General features: G+C 33.7%; 1 protein-coding gene across 1 annotated transcript; it reads right to left on the reverse strand.

Moving 5' to 3' along the window:
* Positions 1–19749: 19749 nt before the first annotated feature.
* Positions 19750–22312, reverse strand: LOC107901171 (COMPASS-like H3K4 histone methylase component WDR5A). Its single transcript, XM_016827069.2, has 2 exons — positions 21466–22312; positions 19750–20352 (listed from the first exon to the last, which is right to left on the reverse strand). The coding sequence occupies exons 1-2, from the start codon at positions 22147–22149 to the stop codon at positions 20059–20061; spliced, it is 978 nt and encodes a 325-aa protein (XP_016682558.1). The 5' UTR covers positions 22150–22312; the 3' UTR covers positions 19750–20058.
* Between the last annotated feature and the right edge of the window lie 438 nt (positions 22313–22750).

Consider the following 22750-nt stretch of genomic DNA (forward strand, 5'->3'; position numbering starts at 1 on the left):
TCGAGCTCGCGACCGATTTGGTCCTTAAATATCCTCTTTACTAGTCTCTGATAGGTTGCTCTTGCATTTTTAAGGCTGAATGGCATGACCCAATAGCAAAATCGCCCCTCTTCAATGATGAACACTGTCTTTTCTTGTTCTCCCCAATCCAACAGAATCTAATTCTATCTTAAGAAAGTGTCCATGAAACTCATGAACTTGTGACCTGTAGAGGCATCCACTAATCAGTCAATCGAGGGTAAAGGAAAATTGTTCTTTATCGTTTAAGTCGATATACATTCTCCATTTTTTGTTTATCTTCTTCACCATTACTACATTCAAGACCCGATTTGGATATTCCACTTCTCTGATGAATCCTACTGATAACAGCTTAGCTACCTCATGTCTCATTACTTCCACAACTTGTGATGCGAACTTCTTACTTTTTTGCTTTACTAGCGCAGCCTCTAGGAGTAGGTTCAATTTGGGCACAATCCCCTGGAGGTCCACACCCGGCATGTCTGTTGTGGACCAGGCAAAAAAAAATCTGAATTCTTCTTCAAGCATCAGATAAACACACTCTTTTCTTCTTCTTCCAATGTTGAAGAAATTTTTACAGTTATTTCTTTGTTATCACAAAATAGTTGCAAAGACTCAGTGTGTTCAGCAGTTCAAGTTTTTTGCTCCTATGTTTATCTCTCATGTCCAAATTGTCTAAATTAAGAACTTGACTTGCCAATTCAAGTTATTACGTACTTTGTCCTTTGGCCATAGGCTCTCTCGTTTGTTTGACAGACAATATCACTACATGAAAATTGGGCTTTAGCGGTATTTTTAGTGGCGTTTTATAAAAAACACCGCAAAAATTGTAAAACACAGAGAAATAACGGCGTTTTTGGTAAAACGCCGCTAAAAACAAAGCAATAGCGGCGTTTTAGTAAAAAACGCCGCTAAAGACAAGAGCACTAGCAGTGCTTTTGATAAAACGCCGCTAAAGATCAAAGCATTAGCGGTGCTTTTGGTAAAACGCCACTAAAAGTCATATAACCCTTAAACCCCCAAAAAATCATAAACACTAATCTATAACCCCTAAAATAATATTTATTAAAATTTATGGTTATACAATATATTAAATATTTTCTTATATAATCGTAAAAAAGATAGTATTGAATTTAAAATATTAAATTAATTATCATTATAGTTTAAGGTTTATGGTTTAAGATATATGGGTTTAAGCTTTATGAGTTAACTATGGTTTAAGATATATGGTTTAGGGTTTAAAGTTTAAGAGTTAACTAGTAATGAAGGTTTATGATGAATTATGGGTTTAGGGATTATGATTTAAGGTTTAGGGGTTAGGGTTGGAGTTTAAGGTGTAAGGGTTTGGGGCTAAGGGTTTAGTGTTTCTGGGATAGGGGTTAAGAGGTTGAGAGTTTAGATAAGCAATAAAATTCCTTTTTAATTATCTTTGTCCCTTGTAATATATATATATTTAGGGTTTAAGGTAATGTTGGTCTAAGATATAGGGTTTATGGTTTATGGTTTAGGGTGTGGGGTGTGGGGTTTATGATTTAATTTTTAGGGTTTAGGGATAAATATGGTGAACTACATAACTTGTGTATCTTGGATTTTTTATAATATAAATCTAAATAAGATAAATATAAATTATTATTTTTAAAAATAAATATATCAAGATAGGTTAAATCCCAAAAGCATACATGAACAACGATTTAGTGTGCAATTGTATACATGAACTTTAATTTGATCTAGTTATTGTAAATTATTAACACAATTATTGATATAACATCATTTTATATTTAGGGTTAAGGATTTAGGCTTTATAATTTAGAGCGCCTTAGAGTTTAGTGTTTATGGGATAAGGGTTAAAGGTTTAGAGTTATGATTAAGTAGTGTTTTTTAATTTATATATTAAATGATTTCTTATATAATTGTAAAAGAGATAATATTAATTTGAATATTATATTAAAATTATAATTACAGTTTAAATTATTTAAGAGATAATAGATAAACTTTATATAAATGAAATGGTTTAAGATTTAATCTAAAAATATTTTGATATATTAAAAATAATTCAATTCAATTTAATTCCTCTACACTTAATTTATTTAAGTGAAATTTAAACTTAAAATTGTCATAGAATATAACAAATAAAAATGAAATATAAAAACTAAGAGATTAGTGGCGTTTATTTAAAAAACGCCGCAAAAAACATAGCAGTTTTATGGCTTTTGTTAGCTATGGTTAATTTAGAGTTTTAGGGTTTATGATATAATGTTAATTATTTTAGGTTATGGGTTTATGTTTTAGAGTATGAGTTTTGGGGTTTACTGTGTTTTAGGTAATTAGCTAGGGTCGAATTAATATTAATGTTTATGGTTTTAGGGGTTATGCTATTAGGGATTAGAGGTTATGATTAATGATAAAAAAATTAAATTATTTTAGGGTTTTGGTAAGTATTAAGATTCTATTTTAATTACTTTTGTCCCTTGTAATTATAATTAATAAAGTATTAAGATTCTATATATTTAGGGTGTAAGTTTAGGTTTAGGCTTCAAGTAAATGATACTATTGGAACTGAAGAACATTTGGATTTTATTGAGATTCATGCCATTTTGTACTATACCGATATTATTTAATATAAGAATATAAACATATGTGTTTTAATTTGTACTACACTAACATTGGCCACACGAATTCCAAAAAATATGTCCAGGATTATGGTTTAGGGTTAACAGATTTTAGAGTTTATAGTTTGGGCTTTATGGTCTAGGATTTATGGTACTTGGTTTAGGGGTTACTATGAATAGTTTCGGGGTTTAGAGTTTGGGGATATAGTTTATGGTTTAGGGTTTGTGGTTTAAGGATGGGTTTAGGGCTTAGGGTTAGGGTTTAGGGTTTTAGGGTTTAGAGTATAATTTTGGATTTTAATTTAGAAGATAAATATATATAAATTATTATTTTAAAAGAATACATATCAAAATGGGTTAAATCCCAAATAGCTAAGATGAAAAATGGCTTAGTGTGCAATTGTATACACGAACTATAATTCGATCTAGATATTGTAAAATATTAACACAATTATTGATATAAATAGCATCATGTTTTTATTTCATTAATTTATATATTGCATACATAATATTTATATTTATTCAATATAAAAATATATTGATGTATTTTAAAATGTGTATTAATTTATATATTGCATACACCTAATATAAATATATGAAATATATATTTTGTACCACAGTAACATTATTTGGATATAATTTAGAAGAAATTCTAAATATATAGTTTTAAATTTTGATCAATTTTTAAAAAATATTTTTTATTATCAAAGGTTTTAGTGGCATTTATATATAAAACGCCGCAAATGATAGGAAATGGCGGTGTTTTTAACAAAAAGCCACAAAATTTAATTGTACATTAAAGTAAAACGGCATCGTTTCATATGAATATTAGCAGCGTTTTTATAGAAAACGCCACAAATTGTAATCGACTTTAATTTAGAACGGCGTCGTTTTGTAATGTAGATAGAAGTGGCATTAGCAACGCTTCGCGTAAAACGCCGCAAAAGGTCTCATTAGCTGCGCTTTGTTGAAAATGCCACAAATTCTCCTTATTTGAAACGCCGTTGTTTTTTCTCCCCTGAAGTTTATCTCCTTTACCCGAAATCAGTTCATTTTTTTGCTAAGTCATTTCCCTATTTCGGTTCTTCCTTTCCAAAATAGCAAATCCCTAACTCTTTTCCCTTTCCTCCCCTAATTCCCCAAACTCGAAATCCCTAACATTTTCCCAAATCCCCTATTTTCCCCATAGTCATTTCCCTTACATTTTCCCCAAACCCCCCCTTTTCCCCATACTTTTTTCCCTAAATTTGTTCCCCATCCCTAACATGTTGATGGTCTTGGTGGCATACATGACTTAGGTTGCTTGCAAAGGTGATGATGCATTGATGTTGACTGTAGTCAGGTATTATATCTACTGAAGTTCTTCCACTGTGAATGTTGTTTTTTTAAAGTTTCAGCTACAGAGGCTTCATAGGTGGGAAAGAAAACACGAGAATAGGGTGTAAGAGTAACTAGATAAAGTTTAATGCTGGGTTGTCTGCATGTGAAGTGGTATAGAATTTAATGCACTCACGCTGAATGATGGTGTCTTTTTTTTACTTTTGTGGAGCTACCTTAGATTAAATGGGGGATAAAATGCACTTGAGTGTGTTTGAATCCACGTCCTCTTGCACCGGCAACAATGTCAATTCCAACTAAGTTAATATTCAATCAGCTTAGACTCTATTCATAGCTATTATTTAGTTGGCAGTTCGTGAACCCAGCTTTCTATATCAATAGCGTTCAGATTTTATGTTTTTTGACTATTCATTTTTCACGAAGTGTTTATCCATGTTTGATGCATATATAGACATTGACTATAAGGATATAACCCCTCCAAGATCTTCCAAAAAAATTGAACATATCTGCATAGAACACTTAAGCTGGAGCCAAGTGGCATAGTTTTTTGTTCTGATATTTTTCTTTGGTTTCACGAGTGTTTGCTGATATAATCAACTGAACTGAAATTGATGAGATTCTTGGAATGATCATACAAATCTTAATTTCCCTTACTACATGCATTTTCTTCGTATGGAATATTTTTAATTCATGAGATTATCCCTTTACATTAAAAGGCTTAGTCTTCAGCTTAGTTCCTGTGAAGTCTTAGACTTTAAATACTGAGGAATTTTATCAGCAATCTAGAAAAAAGAAGAAAAAAAAGGCTAAGGTAGCCGACAATTATATGATTTGATCCTTTAGTCAATGAGGATGTTGATCTACCCCACTAGAAAAATATGCATGCTTCTGGAAACAAAAAGAAAAAGGCTGTTTTATTTCTTTAATGTTTCCTACAAACAACTTTGCATTACTAGCATGTACACGTCATTATATGAAGACTCTCATTGGTCTTTTATATCATCAATTGGTAACATGTGGTGATGAAGACTATAGCTTTCTACTTCTCATTTAGGTAGTATTGAAAAAATATCTCTACTAATGAATCGATAATCAGCTGCCTCAATCAGTCACTGGTGTATTGGTAAATGACTTAAACTAGAGGTTAGGTTGAGTCAGGTTTAGGTTGAGCTTATATACGATATCAGCATTTTTTATGTTTGTCCGAATTTGACTCAATCCAAATTATAGGTTTAAAATTTTATTCAATTCTATTTCATATTTTTAAATCATTAACTTAATCTCGTTTTAGACTTACTCAGATTTATAAAGAAATATATTTTTAGTTTAATATTTAATATTTTAGATTTTTATTAATATTTTAAATATAGCCAATATATTTTTCATATTTGTTACTTTATTTGCAGGTTAATAACTTTCCAGTATTGGGTTTAAAAAGCTTTATAAATGCTTGATGGATATTTTCCTGCAGGTATTTCTTTTTACTCATTTTTAATCCCATGTTGTATTTGATTTATGTATGTCTATAACATAAAACATAGTGATTTGGAAAAAGAAATGTTACAGTTACTGCTTCCTGGTCCTATTAAATTTTATGTTTGGAGTTTTATGTTTCTCAGCAAGCAATTGACTATGTTAATTTTCTCTTCCTTTTTTGGAACTATGGAATGTTTATTCCTTTGTAGTAGTTATGCTGAATTTATGCCTAATTTAATCTGGATTTCATGTTTTTGCCCAATTATTTTCTCTTTAAGCTGTAATATGCGAGGAGATATTTTTTGCTAGTTTGAATTTGGGAAAAGCAGTAGAAGCTACCATACCTGAATTATTAGTATTTTAAATGATCGCCAGCAATTGTTTTATTTGATAAATGTAATTTTGATCTGAATAGGCATTGCTGGTACCTTGCATTTATACATGCAAAGAACGATTCCTGTCATGTTTGATCTCAAATGCGTATAATCGCGTGTCAGATACTAGTTTGTGTTCAATATTTTCGAAGCTTTTCCGTATGTTTCAAGGATTTTATCTCAATCCTCTGAATATGTGCAGGGCATATTTGCCACTTTTCAGAAAACGAGAACAGTCCATGTAACATAGCATTAAGTAGGATTGAAGTACATATTCGGTTGAACTTACAAACATGTAGGAAGTTAGTCTTAAACAAGTAGCATTAAACGTTAATCTTACAAGAATAATTCAAATGAACAATTCATGTGTCTGCAACTATTGGTTCAACTGAAGCTGCCATTTAATCTTCGAAGTAATATTTGGTATTGATATTGATCAAGTTTTTATATTTGCTTGAACTGAAATATATTTGGTGCTACTCTTATTATCTTACATCTTTTGTAGGTACTATCGAGCACCTAAATTAATATTTGGTGCAACTAAATACACCACAGCAATTAACATCTGTTCTAGGTACATGTTTTGTTGCTAAATTACTTAACTTATTTCTATGCATTTTTGCTTTAACTTACTTAAGAAATACAACTTTTTTTACTCCAGCCTCTGTTTGCTGGTGAGAGTGGAGCAGACCAGGTTGTTGAAAAACTACTTTGTCAGGTGAAAGGGGAACCAAACATATCTTACATCAGTTCTAGGTACTATCGAGCACGTGCTTCATTGCATACTTTTTTTGCTTATTTATATGCATTTTCACTTTCAATTAGTTAACAAATACTATTTTTCTGACTCTAGCCTCTGTTTCCTGGTGAGAGTGGAGTAGACCAGCTTGTTGAAATTATTAAGGTACGTTTTAGTTCAAAATTCGCATAAATAATAGTTTCATCATGATGATTTTGAAAAAAATCATTTTACTTAGATATATGATTTGGTATGAAGTAATGATAAGTATGGTTTATAATTAGCTCATCTTGGTAAGATTGTTAATTGGTATGATATGCATTTGTGATTGTTATAATTAGGCTCAAGTGAATTAAGTATGGTTGTTGGATGTGTTTTGGGTATGGTTTATTATTGAATTACATTTTGACTGTAATTTGTTTATTTATTAGTTTGGGAAATGGCAGTGATGAGCTGTTATATTTGGTTGATGATAGATAAATGAATACATATGTACTTATGTCACGAATTTTGGTGATTTGGGATGTAAAGGTCAAATTGTTATATATATATGTTATTGTATGTTCGGCTATGATATTTGACTATTTATGTTTGGTTTATGATGGCAAGAATGAATATGTTTTAACTGTTATATTGAAGTCATATTAAATGACCGAATATATATAAATTGATTTACTTGTGTATATGAAATTTCAGCATGATTTATAGCATATGAAATTGACATGTTTTGATTTGGCTAAATGACATGAAAAATGATTAATGTTAGTCAAGTGAGCAATGTATGAATTGGTTATGTTGCAAGTGAAATGTGGTTTAGCTATGCTTGTATGTGTTTGTAAAATTTTGCTTACTTAACCATGAGGTATAGTTCAACTTACAGTAATATGCGCATGTGGGATATCCTTTATGGGATAGAAAAACAAGCACACCCTTTATTTCATAACATTAATCAAATGTAAGAATTGCAGCCCTTTAAATGTATGAATTGCAGCCCTTTAAATAAACTTGAACCAGATCTGATTCTTGTAGCTTAGTTATTATTTGAAGTATGAATAAGTTTTTATATTTGGTTCAACTTAATTATTATTTGATTTAACTTAAGTATGAATAAGTATGAATTAATTTTATTACCATGTAGCTTGCTTGTCCGTTAAAATTACAACAATAGCTGACCTTCTCTCCAACCTTATTTTAAATATTTTAAAGATTCAAAGTATATAGGTTGGAAACCTGACAGGTTGCCTTATATCGAGCTGTAAGATATAATGGATCCTCTCTAGGTGTAACAACGCCACGTATGATGAATCTTAAAAAATTCAAAAAGACTTGAAAAAAGTTCTATCGAGCTCATTTACTATTGAATATTTATTACCATGTAGCTTGCTTGTCCATTAAAATTACAACAATAGCTGACCTTCTCTCCAACCTTATTTTAAATATTTTAAAGATTCAAAGTATATAGGCTGGAAACCTGACGGGTTGCCTTATATCGAGCTGTAAGATATAATGGATCCTCCCTAGGTCTAACAATGCCACGTATGATGAATCTTAAAAAATTCAAAAAGACTTGAAAGAAGTTCTATCGAGCTCATTTACTATTGAATATTTATATAACCTTAATTTATTTCCAATTTACTTATAAAAATTAAACTACGATTCTTTTTTGATATTATTATATTCAAATTACTATTTTTTTTATATTAATAATGTTTGATTTTAATATTTAATATTTTTAAAGGTATTTGTATAAAAAAAATATTTCAAAAAAAAGTTCTATGGAGCTTATAAATAATTCTATCGACCTTAAAAAAGATTTAAAAATTTCAATGCCTAAAGGGCCACTTATAAATGTCATTCTGTCAATATAATAATATTGACCATTGTTTAAATATATTATAATATAAAAATTAAACTACGATTCTTTTTTATATTATTATATTCAAATTACAATTGTTTTATATAAATAATGTTTGATTTTAATATTTAATAATTTTAAATGTCTTTAAAAGTTATAACTAATTTTTATCAAAATAGTATTAATATTGATCATTACTTAAATAAATTACATAACTTACATAACTCATATAACTTACATAATTTACAAAACAAGTTACATAACTCACATAACTTACATAATTTACATAACTTACATAACGTACATAACAACTTACATAACTTAACTAATACATGTAGTTTAATCTAATAATTTCCTTAAAAGCATATAGTTTAAAGTTCAAATTTCATAACTTACATAATCTACATAACTTACATAAAACATAAATATATATCATATCAAGACTTACATAATAAACAACTTACCCGTGTAACTTATTGCCAACTTTAGACTTCAACAACTACGAAATGGATAGGACTTGGATGAATTTCTCAAGGGCAAGCAACGAGTATCAAAATAGAGTTCAATTTTTTTTAGATTTTGCATTTCACAATTCAAGCCAAGAGAATATGATTCTTTGCCATTGTAAGAAGTGTGGCAATATCTATTGGCATTATCGTGAAGTTGTCTACGAACATCTAATTGTTGATGGCTTCATTCAGGGGTATAAAAAATGGATTTTCCATGGAGAGTGTACACCTAGTGGAGCCTCTTCGACGATTAATCTGGGTTATCATTATAGTGGTTACCGTCAGTATGATAGAGAAGATGACATGGAAGGTATGATGCGGGATGCATTTAATATGCGGAGTGAAGGTTTCTAATCATTTCCACCAAACTATGTTACATCCGATGATTATAATATCGGTGGGAAAACTTTTATGGAAACGAGAAGAAGTGTACCAGATGAACAACCGAATGAAGAAGTGGCGAAGTTCTACACGTTACTTGGTGAAATGAATGAAGAACTTTATGAAGGATCAAAATTTTCGAAAATGTCATTCTATATTCGCCTTTTCCACTTAAAATGTTTGGGAGGGTGGACCGGAAATTCTTTGACAATGCTGTTAGAGCTTTTGAGAGAAATGTTCTCATTTACAAAAATCCCTCAATCATGTAAAGACATGAAGAAAGTGATAAAAGATTTGGGCCTTGGGTACAACAAAATTCATAGTTGCCCAAATGATTGCATGTTGTATTGGGGTGATCGGAGAAATCAACAGTCTTGTCATGTTTGCAGTAAATCTCGTTGGATGAATAGAGATGCAGAAGATGTTAATGAGGATGAATATGGGCCACAATAAATAAGGAAGCCGAACAAGATTTTGCGATATTTCCCGCTAATCCCAAGGCTTCAAAGGCTATTCATGTCATCAAAGACAGCCGAGTTTATGACGTGGCATCATGATCAATGAATGGATGACGGATTATTAAGGCATCCTGCAGATTCTTTAGCATGGAAATCATTTGACAATAAATTTCCAAGCTTTGCAAGTGATCTTCGGAGTGTAAGGCTCGGGTTAGCATCTGACGGATTTAATCCTTTTAAAATCATGAGCACCTCGTATAGTACTTGGCATGTGGTCCTTGTTCCTTATAATTTGCCTCCATGGCTCTGCATGAAGCAATCTTCTTTGATATTATCTATGATTATCCCCGGAGAGAAAGGCCCCAGAAATGATATTGACATATATCTGCAGCCATTTATTGAAGAGTTAAAACAATATGGGAGGGTGTTGAGACGTATGATGTATTGAGAAAGGAGAACTTTTACCTACGTGCTGCTTTGCTGTGGACAATTAATGATTTCCTGGCATATGCGAATTTATCTGGTTGGAGTACCAGAGACGTTATGCTTGTCCTTGTTGTGCTGCTTAAACGTGTTCACAGTGGTTATATAATGGGAAGAAGTTCTGCTATATGGGGCATCGTCGGTGGTTAGATGAAAATCATAGCTATAGATTTCAGAGGGCTTTATTTGACGGTACTGAAGAGTTGAAAAAAGCTCCTGAGCAGACCATTGGATCTAAAATCTTATTCATGTTAAAAGATATGGATTTCAGTTATGGGAAGCTGAATCAACCATCTAACAGGCAAACAAATAGATGATCAAGGGATGAATCTGACGAGGAGGATGACCCTAATGAGGCAGACTTGTGGAAGAAAAGAAGTATTTTTTTGAGTTGCCTTATTGGGAGTATCACATATTACGCCACAATCTTGATGTGATGCATATTGAGAAGAATGTCTGCGAGAACATCATCCAGACAATTTTGAACGTCGATGGTAAATAAAAAGATAATCTTCAGAGTCGACTTGATTTAGTTCACATGGGAATTAGGCGTGATCTTCATCCCCAAGTACTTTCTAATAGAAAATATTGGTTGCCGCCTACAATTTTTGCAATGTCAAAGGAAGAGAAAGAAATGTTCTGCACGGTGTTGAAGGATATAAAGGTTCCGGATGCGTATGCATCAAATATATCTCGATGTGTAAGTATTAAATATCAAAGACTATATTCATTAAAATCACATGACTATCACATCTTGATGCAAGATCTTCTTCCAGTTGCTTTACGGTGCTGTATGTCAAAGAAGGTAATATCTTGTATAATTGAACTGTCCAATATAATGAAAGCAATTTGTGGCAAAGTTCTGAATGTTGAAGAACTTGAAAAATTACAAGATCGAGCCGCTTTGACATTATGCAATTTGGAGAAGATCTTTCCACCTTCCTTCTTCACTATTATGGTGCACCTTGTCATTCATCTCCCTCGTGAAGCAATAATTGGTGGGCCGGTTTTCTATCGTTGGATGTATCCAATTGAAAGGTGCTAATTTATTTCAAAGGCATTCACCTTTATACCTATAGTTACCAGTTTTGATAATGTTGTATATGGTGTTTAGGTTCCTAAGCAAATTGAAGTCTTATTGCCGTAACAAGCGTTATCCGGAAGGATCAATTGCTGAAGGCTACTTGGCAGAGGAGTGTATGACATTCTGTTCTAGATATTTAGAAGATGTTGAAACAAGATTGAATAGACCAAGTAGAAATGCTGGACTCAATGATCCTAACTTGGCCGAAACTTATTTATTTCAAAGTTATGGAGAACCAATCAGCAAAGTTGAAATTATAGAATTAGATGACCGATCTTGGATACAAGCACATAGATATGTTCTTTTCCACTACAATGCACTTGAACAATTACGCAAGTAAGTTCTAGAATATGATAAATATTCATCTTTTTTTGATTTGTTTATTTTTTAACGAATTAAACATGTTTTTAACATAGTGAGTACAAACAAATCTTAAGATCTCGTTCACGCTCACGAAGATTATAACATCGTGAGATTAATAGGTTATTCGCAGAATCTTTTCATGAATGGTTAAGCCAAACGGTATGCAACTCAACATTTTATTGACAAATAATAATGTTTTCTCATAACATTTACAATTACTCAATTTACTTTTGATTCAATAGGTTTGGAGTGGGAATGTCATTAATGACGAAGTTAAATGGCTTTCCCAAGGTCCGAATTGAGTAGTAAAAAGATATAGTGGCTTCATCATGAATGGATTCAGATTTCATACCAAATATCGCGAGAGATTGAGGAGAACTCAAAATTGTGGAGTAGCTGTTAATTCTTTAATTACAAGTTACGCTAGTGCTAGGGACAGTAATCCTGTCGAGGGAAATTACGGACTTCTAACCGACATTATTGAGTTGGATTACTATGGAAAATGGAAAGTTGTCTTATTTCGATGTGATTGGGCTGATGCTAATACTGCTCGCGGAATTAAAAATGATCAGTTTGGTTTTACAATGGTGAATTTCTCTCGATTAATTCACACTGGAGAACATTTGATAGACGAGCCGTATGTTTTTTCTTCTCAAGTTAAACAAGTTTTTTACTCGAAAGATCCAATTGATGAAGGTTGGTACGTTGTACTCCGAAACACCCCTAGAGACTTGTTTGACATGGGGAATGGAAGTAGAGATGACATCGTTGAAAGATCAGAAACTTTGCCTTTTCTAGAACAAAACTTTAATGAAAATATTCCTAGTACTAGTAAACAATTTCAATGGGTTCGTCAGGATGTGGACGAAGATATTTACGATTTATGATGTAGTAAGATTTTATGATTTTTTATTTATATGTAATGTTATAATTTTAACATTGGTCATGTTATATAATTTAACTATTTTATATTTACTATTTTTGTTATTTCTTACTAAAATTTTAACTATTTTATGTGTTGCAGGAAAAATGCCTAGAAGAAGATTAAGAGATCTTAGTATTGTATAGAATACTACAAATTCGGAAGAAGTAAGTACTGAACAGCAGACAGTTGTTGGATCTTCAAGCGTGCCGGAGACACTTGACGAGTCTGTGGAATTTTAAAGTAATGTTAAGTTTATTTTACAAATTGTATTAAATTTTATTACTGATTTATTTTTAAATTTCAATATAGTAATAATATATTATTTTTCAGCTGAAAATGGTGGGACGGGCAGAGGTCGAGGACGTACGCTCCTAACAGATTTATATAACTTAAATTCTGTCGAGCGTGTCAAAGTAACTAGAAACAGCCATAGTCAGCCTGTTGGACAAGAAGCTCGACTTTTAGCGGGCTATTTGGGCATTATATTACGAAATGCCAATATGTTGCCCATCAACTACAAATCATGGCATAACATGCCTGATAGCAATAAAAATTAAGCTCTCTCTAATATTAAGGTAACAAAACGTTAATGTAATTTATAATACTTTGGTTTAAGTTTCATTTATATTTACTTCCTAAACTTGTGTTTTTTAGGAGAGGTTTGCTTTAGAGGTCTCTGATGCCTATATCAAGAAGGCATTGGGTAAAAAATGGAGAGACCATAAAAGCATTTTGAAAAAAGAATATTTTAAAAAACCCATAAGCCTCGAAGAAAAATTGCAAAATGTCCCACCGGGAATGCTGAGGTACCAATGGGAAGATGCGGTTCGATTTTGGAATTCGAAGAATGGAGAGGTATTATGTACTTGCAAACTCTTATAAATTTTTCGGTTTATAGTATTTACTATATATGTAATAATAATTTTATTATGTAGGACCGTAAGCGAGTTGGAACAAGCAGCAGGCAAAAACAGAAATTTACGCACACGGCAGGGTCGAGAAGTTTTGCTTGTGTAGCTCAGGGCACGGTACTATGGATTTATTAATTCTATCAAGTATTAATGACTTTTTACTATTAAATAATATTTTTACTACTATATTGTAGGAAGCCTCGTCTGGTCAAAAAGTTGGACGCCTTCAGCTTTTTTACATTACGCACAGGAAAAAAGATGGAACTCCGATGACATCTGAGGCTGCAGAAATTATGGTATATTTACTTAATAAAATTTGATTCATTATAAATATTTATAATATTTAATTATAATGTTTTAAATCGTCGTTTTTATTAGTTTAATTTAAATAATGTTATGTTGTATTCCTTTTTATTGTATATTTCGTTTCTAACTCTTTGACTGATTTATTAGGAGAAACTAAAAGATAAGAAGGCAGAGTATGAAGCGACTGCTTCGACTGATAGTTCTGTTAATTTTGAGGATAATGATAACAGAATTATTAATGAAGTTTTGGGTCCTGAAAGGTATGGTCGGGTTAGATTTCAAGGATCTGGTGTTAACCCGACCCAATATTTTGGATCCACCTCGCACCAATACATGCCTTCCGGGAGTCAAAGTCAAGCTGAAGTTCAGAGGCTAAAAGATCAGATAGTTCAGATACAAGCTAGCACAGATGAGCAAATTTCTCAACTTAGAGTGGAGGCAGCAGCGCGGGAGGCGGAGCAGAACAGAAAATACAATGAACTCCAGCTACAGCTTCAGTCTATGATGACTATGTTCCACCAATTTCAAAATAAGTCATCTTAGACATTTGTTTTCTTGTAACTTTTAACATTATTGTAAGAATATTTTGAATATTCATTTACAATTTATATAATATAATTTTCGTATAATTTTGTCTTATTATTTGCGGGTTTTGGTTGGATTTCATGGTATATTTGCTGTTTTTGGTTAAATTTCTTGTAGTAGGGTTGGATATAGGTGCAAAAATACATATTGCAAAACTGGGCAAATTAGCGGTGTTTTTTATAAAAGCGCCACTAAAGGTTCCGATCTTTAGCGGCGGTTTTTAAAAAGCGCCGCTAAAAGTCATGATCTTTAGTGGCGTTTTTTAAACAAACATCGCTAATTTTAGCGGCGTTACATATAGCGACGTTTTTTACGGCGCTTCGGAAAGCGCCGCTAAAGGCAAAAAAAAACGCCGCTAAAGCCCTATTTTCATGTAGTGTATATGACATTGCCTCACAATCTGCTGATCTGATTGTAGGAATCCAACCCCAGTCTCTATCGAAAACTTGAATTTCATAAAGAACATTGCGACCACCATCTTTTTCATCCTTATTATTGGCTGTTTGAAGATGGCATTGTATGCCATTGGGTAGTCTACCACGTAGAATTGAACATATTTCATGGTTGTGTGCTCATCATCCCCTAAGATGACTAGTAAAGTGATTAAGCCGCTCACCTCAACGGGGTGATTCGCTAAACTATACAACGAGCTAACCTTAAACAATGTATGTTTCTTTAGCCCCATCTTCTGATATGTGTCCCAAGACAACACTTTCACCATAATTCTACCATCTACTAATATTCTTTTGACCTTGAAACTCATGATTATTGTCAAGACCACCATCAGATCGTTACCTTCTTCGTCGCAGACAAGTTTCTCGTCATCACTACCAAATTCCACACTCTATTTCTCTTGTTGTCACGACTTCTTAGGAGTGCTAATTGACATCATACTTCGCATGTGTGCCCTCCTCTTTGTATTGGAACTTGCCCAATCCTTATTCATACCTACAAACACATGAATGGTACCTCACACTTTTTTCTTACCCTTGGAATCACTACGCGAGCTCTAACCCTACTGCGAACCATTTTGATTCACGAATTCAATGAGCTTGCCGTTTTCGACCACATCTTCTATAACATCTTTCAGCATACAACAATCATCGGTCTTGTACTTCATGTCGTCGTGAAAAGTGTACCAATCCCTCTAATTCATCCTTCTTCTGATGAAGAGTACCGGGGGTGGCTTGGGTAAGATCCCAAGGCTCTTGACTTGAGTGAGAATGTAGGCTCGGGTAGTGTTTAAGGGGGTGTAAGCTTCAAATCTTCCCTGAGGAGCATATCTTCTGGTGTGGTCTTACTAAAGTCTTAAGGGAGCCCTGAGTGTGTCACCTTGGGCCTGAATCTTCTGTAGCCTATCGAGTAAACTGCACCGATCCCTCTAATTCATCCTTCTTCTAATGAAGAGTATCGGGGGTGGCTTGGGTAAGATCCCAAGGCTCTTGACTTGAATGAGAATATAGGTTTGGGTAGCGTTTAAGGGTGTGTAAGCTTCAAATATTCCTTGAGGAACATATCTTCTGGTGTGTTCTTACTAAAGTCTTAAGAGAGCCCTGAGTGTGTTACCTGACTCTTCTATAGCCTGTCGTTTTTTACTCGCAATGATTGGCTAGTAGGGCCCTTTCTGCTGTGAGGTCTCTCCCTATTTCTGAACTGTTTGTCTTCCCTCTAAATGTGGCATGCCATGCTCTTTTGATTTCCTTCGCTTTTTTTAACATGTGGGCTCGCTCGTAAAGGTCAGACAGACATTGCGGTCTGTTATTTGTGAAAGAGTATTGTACGTAGTCATTTTGTACTCCTATGATAAAGGATCTATGACCCATTGGTCCTCCATGTTTTTGGTGTTTAGGGTACGGCATGGAACCTCTTCACGTAGTCTTGAAGGGACTCGTCCTCTCTTTGTTTCACGAACATAAGTCCTATATGCATATTCATGATTGCTCTGTGGGCTTTGGATCTACCCAATAACATCTGTCCCAACTGCAAGAAGTTATAAACTGAACCTTGTAGAAGGGATAAGCATCAATCATTGGCACACCCTTTGAACGTTGTGGAAAAGGCTTTACACTTCACTGCATCTGATGCTCCCACCACATTCATATAGTCATTGTACTGTATAAAATGAGTTCGCAGGTCTCTTCTTCCCTCGAACATATCTTTTGGGACCTTAAAGTCACATGGTAAGTTCACCACTGCAAGTTTAAAGGTTAATGGGTTATTGGAACAAAACAGCCAATCCATGTCCTACAATTTAAGGTGTAATGCCCGTACATCTCTGTGCAACTCATCTATCTTGCTTTGTCATTCTTTGATCTGCGTGCCTAGGGCCTCGCCCTGCATGTTTACATTGTCTTAAAAACTGTAGTTATCATAATACACCTTCATTCGTAGCTCCTCATTTTGTTTCAGCAGCTCCTGTTGAAGAGCTTGTTATTGTTCGAACCGCACTTCCTGAGCAACCATCTGTTCCCTCATAAACCTCATTTGTTCCTAAAGGGCCAGGAACTGCTGCGGGGGTGCCTCTTAGTCGAGAGGGAGTCGCAACGCCTGACCAGTATAGATATTCAAGTCCAAAGGGCTAGAAGCTCCTTGATAGACAGTATTGTTGAGATTTTTTTAGTCTATCAACATACCACCCAGCAAATAAGTGTGTTTCGTTGTCCTGGTCACCAGAACCTGCGCTCCAACCTGTCCTGATGAAGAGTTGAAGGGAAAATTTTCACTTAGATAAGTCATTTGCTTCGAAAACTAAATAACACTTAATCAAACTCGAAAAAAATTTGATGATCGAAAGTCTGTCCACGCTCACCGCACCAATTGTTGAGTAATATTTTCTCGTGTTTCATTAATAAAAGTGTTCAAGTATTTATACATGTTTTACAGATGCTATTACAAGTCATGATAGGGCCCCACTTTTTTGTCTTGACTCTGCTTCCTTTAGTACTGACATTCTCTATGAACTCTAGGTCCGTTGGGTATGTGTTTATGGAGCACACAGTCGTTTTTGTTCTTGGGACTGACATTCTAGGCGGGCTCTGTGCCTACTGGACACATGTTTGGATGGCCTGCAGAGCATGCGGTCCTTTCTACGAGCTGGATCTACAACCTTGACTTGCGAGCTAGGTCATTGGCTTTGCCTCGCGAGTTGGGTCTTTGGCTTTGCCTCGCGAGCTAGGTTCATGAGCTCGCTTTGCTATCCTCTCATGGTTTGCCTTGCACTCAATCTTTTTATGGGACCTATCCGAACTACGAGTTAGAGACTCGAATCTTTTCTAAGACTCGGGTTGAGAATTACTGATGTACAACAAGTATGTATGATTTGTGGGTTAGTGCTAATGTCAAATAAGCATATAATATGGATCATAGGACTTAATTCTGTATCGATTTAAATGCCTTGTTCCTGTAGTAAACTCAAACACAAAAGTTTAAGTTTCATTTCAATATAAAATTTAATCAATATTAATCAAATTAATATATTTATACCTTACTATTTGAAATAGGACGTACTAATTGATACGAAAAAAATTTCTCCCTTTTAGAGAAAAAATAAATTTATTTAATATATGCATTTGCTAAATAATGTCATGGTAATAAATTATACATAACATCTTTTTCTTTTTTTATATAATGCATAGAACTACTAATAATCCCTCCCAAATAAAGATGGCAATAGAGCGGAGTAGGGACGGACATTACTAAATCAACCACCACTCCATTATTGGCACACTCTACTCCACTACCCAACTTGCTTCACTATGGATGTATAATTTTTAAAATCAATACTACATCCATGGATGTTAAATGCATCCATCTCCGCCACTCCTCACTCCATTTCAATATAATTTTTGCTACTAATCTTTAATATTTTCAATATTTTTTAAATTCAAGTAAATATTTAAACATAGTTCTTCAAAAAAAATATCAAAATATAAAATATATAGATTTTTTCTATATTACGTTATTACATTTTTACCCTTTTAATAGTTTAATATACAAGGATAAGATGATCCTTTCATATAGTGGAGTAGGGTGGAGCAAGTAATTTCTATAACCGCACCATACCCACTATCCAAATAAAAAATCCACCTTACCCTACCTTGTCCCACATCCACTTTTCAAAAGAAAAAATTTACTCCATTTAAAGCGAATTGTTTCAAATTTTACCACCGCTATCTCCAACCCTTAAATAAAATGATAAAATGTGTTTAAACTCACATCCTCTTATACTAACAATAATACTAATGACAATTAAATTATGACTCAATCGACATGTATTAACATATTTTAGTTTTAAGATATATATGTATATGTATACATATATTAAATAAATGTAATTAGCAAATATATATGCGTATATTAATTATGTGAAACATCTTATATAATTTATTAGTATTTTATATTTGAAATTTATTTAATCTTATTTATTTGATATTTATAAATATTTTTATATAAATATGTTAAATATTTTTAAAAAAATAATAAGTCGGAAACAATATACCAAAACATGATATCAATATATATACTTATAGAAAAACGATATATCTACAAAATACTAACAAGCTTTATATGAATACATTCAAAAATAAAGACTTGTAACAACATATATTTTCTGAAATCGCTTTTACTTGCCTACCTAATATTTTATAATTTTTTCAATTAGTACTATGATTTTATGGCATGTAAGAAAAAGTAATTGTTTGTTTGTTTTTAAGGAAAAGGAGTATTGAAGTTAACACTAAACTGGAAAACATTGGGAAACATCTTAGCTCCTTCAACCCCATTCCTTTTACCCTTTTCGAAGTCTGATTCTAGTCTGTATGCTGATGAATGAAACTTGAGGAGCTTTTCCACTAGCCAACTATAAATTTTGCAAATTCCTCTTTATCTATTGCAACTCAAACGTTAGCTCCTTCATTTCAATGTTTAAGAATTTTTTTATATTTCGCCATAGATTTCTAGGGATAGAGGATGAGTTGCAGAATCAGCTCCAATCTGCAATTTTCCTTCTGCTGTTGCATCATCTTCATAATCTCAGCTTTACCTGGCTTGCCTCAAATGCTTCCATCACCCTTCCAGTTAAGTTTCATAGAACTTCGCTGGAATGTGCAATGGAACTCCCAATGACATAATTTAGGATGGCAAGGCATTCCCTGCATCCATTCCTATAGCATACATGTCAATCATATTGCTCTACTTCAAAAACCAGCCTACACTGCCTCATTATTCTTGTTCATATACTCTATATCTCGTCTCTAGAAACCCGTCACTACTGCGAGCAGTTATTTTATCAAAATAACCCTTCTCTGCACCTAGAAACACAACCAACTAATGTAGCTGAAACCAAAAAATGATAACAATTATGGACAAACAAGTGCATTACAAGGCACACTAATCTAATGATCCCTAAGGGAGAGACTTTTTGCACATAAGCAACTCCCAACACATCTCAAAGAGTACTTCTTGGATACACAGGCTGAAAGGGGATCATCAATCAAAGGTACATGGAAGAAATGTTATGACAAATAGCAAAAGCTCCAGGAAAAATGCACGTTTCATCCAGACAAGCCAGAGGTCTACGCTAAAAATCGAAATCTTTACCAGCATCCCAATGTGAAACGTATTAGCAACTGATATTAATTGCAGATCATTCTTTCTCCTGAGTCCAGATCCTCACAGTCTTGTCGTTCCCAAGTGAAGCTGATGCAATCATGTTTCGAGTTGGGTGACATGCAACTGATATAACAGCATCGGTATGGCCTTCCAACTTCTGAACTACCTTCCGGGACTGAAGTTCCCACAAGTACACACAGTTATCTTCGGAGCCGCTAACAATATACTTCCCATTTGTAATAGAGAAAGAAGATGAAATGCAGAACTTTGAATTCACATGGCCAGTGTAAGTTTTCAAAAATTTCCCAGTTTCAAAGTTCCATAGCCTCTGCAGAGAAAATGTAACAATTAGACAAAGTACCAACCAAAAATTTGAACAATTTATCATAGAATTGAGGACAAAAGACACCAGGTAGAGAAACACAAACAGAAACAAGCAAAGATCCTAATAAACCATTTTCAGAACATTAAAAGAAAAAAAAATTCAATGCCCTTGTAATTGGCACATAAAAGAACTCAAAAAAATAAGAAAAACAATACAAGATAAATTCCTTGCCTTTGAAAAGCCATTCGAACTCCTCCTCGAAGCTAATAGGAAAGTCAATTGATAAAGCAAACATAAATTGCTTCAGCTAAACAGATAATTTCCAAATACAATAGCATCTCGAATAAAATGAGAGGTCCATTTATAAGCACAGAAACATAGAAAAAGGGTGACATTGCATTGCAAGTGATTCAAGTATGACAAATTACCAATTCTTATGGGGCATCTTGACATTTGCTCTATCCATTTATGAAAATAATAATACACAACCTAACAATTTTTCTGATGAATATATGATTTCCAGCAGCAGCTAGTGAAATTTCAGACAAAACAACTGATTCATTGATTCCATAAATTACAGGGTAGAAGATAAAGCATAATGCTATTAAGTTGTCGATATTATAAGTGAAGTGATCAAGAGGAAACAAGGCCAAATTTACACACTCATCAAAAGATTAAGAGCAGCTCTGTTCTTTAACTAAAAACAGAATTCCAAAATAAATTACTAGAACAATAACAAAAACTACTAAGTAATAGCAGAAAGTCTCGAAGTTATTAATTCACATTCATGTTTACACACATACATACAGACATATGTTTAAATGTTATTACATTGAGAGCAGACTTGAACATGGAAGTGATATGAAAAAAAAAAGTAAAACAAACTGATGAACTAAAGTAAGCTAAAAGGTGAATATACCAAAGTACAATAAAGAATTGGCAGCTCTTTGCAGCCTAATCAACTTCAAGAATTGCCTCAAAAAAAGTTGAAGTTTATATAAACATACAGTAGCCTTCAAAAAAAAAACCCTCAATCTAAGCTTGGAAAATCTTGAAGTAACAAACATTAAAAGAAATTAAAAAGGGAAAAGAAAAGACCCAAAAATGAGAACTTACCAAAGTGTTATCCAGAGTCCCAACAAGGATGAATTTCCCATTAGGCGAAAACTTAACATAAGAAACAGGCGGATTCTCATCATCAATCAAAGTCTTCATACAATGCCCGGTTCCAGCATCCCAAATCCTACAAAGCCCGTCATAACTACTCGAGACAATGAGGGAACCATCTCGATTGAAATCAACTGCTGTCACTGGATCAGAATGAGCAGGCAAAACTTTCAGGCATTTTCCAGTTTTGACGTCCCAAACACGCACTGTTTCATCGAAAGAACCCGAGACAATCATGTTAGATTGAGGATTAAAGTTGACGCAGAAGACATAGTTAGTGTGGCCGTGGAGGGTTTTGATCAAAGAACCAGTGGGAACGTCCCAGAGACGGAGCGTTTTGTCGTCGGAAGCAGAAACAAGGAACCGGGAGTCGGAGGAGAAGGCGACGTCGGAGACGCCTTGGTCGTGGCCGGAGTATTCATGGATAGGAGTGAGAGTGGAAGCGGTGGGGGAGAGAGAATAGGTACGGAGGGTTTTGTCGGCGGAGGAGGAGGCGAGGAGGCTGCCGTCGGAGGAGAATTTGACGGATGAGAGGGCGTTTTTATGGACGGCTAGGGTTTGGGCAAGAGTGTAGGGCTTGAAAGTTTCAGTTGTCGCCGCCGTCGATGTGGTGGTTGTAGCTACAGTCGCCATTTTTTTTTGTTTTGGGGGGGGGGTATTTGAAGGAAGAGAGTCTTGGGGCAGGGTTTAAGATTTTGAAGAGTGTAGGAACCGAAGCACTAATGCCGTGAGATGACGGTTTTTTATTCTGCTTAGGCAAAGTACGTCTCTTGAAACATTTGTAAACTAAAATTCTCAGTTGAAGTTAAAAGCTTGCACTATCTTCTGTTTTAACTAATTTACCGTTTCTACCTCAATCAATCGGTTGCAAACTTGCTATCACCTAAAGTGAACACTTTCAATTAAAATATGGCAACCACAATAAAATCATACACTTCCTTCCACCGAAAACAGAATTTATAATAATAAAAAAAATCAAACACATGCCTTTTCATCAATTTTTTGGAATCCACCCATTCAAATCAAATAAATTAATTTAACAGTCCAAATTAGGGCTTAGTCGGAACAGTGGTCTCGGGATCATAAATTTGAAGTTGGAAAATTTATTTTTATTATTACTATGAGGTTATAGTAAGATTATATTAGTGTATGAAAAATTTGGGGAGTTAGTTTTAATGTTTGTGAGCCCGATTGTAAAAAAAGACTAAATCGTATAAAAGACAAAAGATGCATT

The sequence above is a fragment of the Gossypium hirsutum genome, chromosome A11, assembly GCF_007990345.1.
Source record: "Gossypium hirsutum isolate 1008001.06 chromosome A11, Gossypium_hirsutum_v2.1, whole genome shotgun sequence".
Taxonomy (NCBI): domain Eukaryota; kingdom Viridiplantae; phylum Streptophyta; class Magnoliopsida; order Malvales; family Malvaceae; genus Gossypium; species Gossypium hirsutum.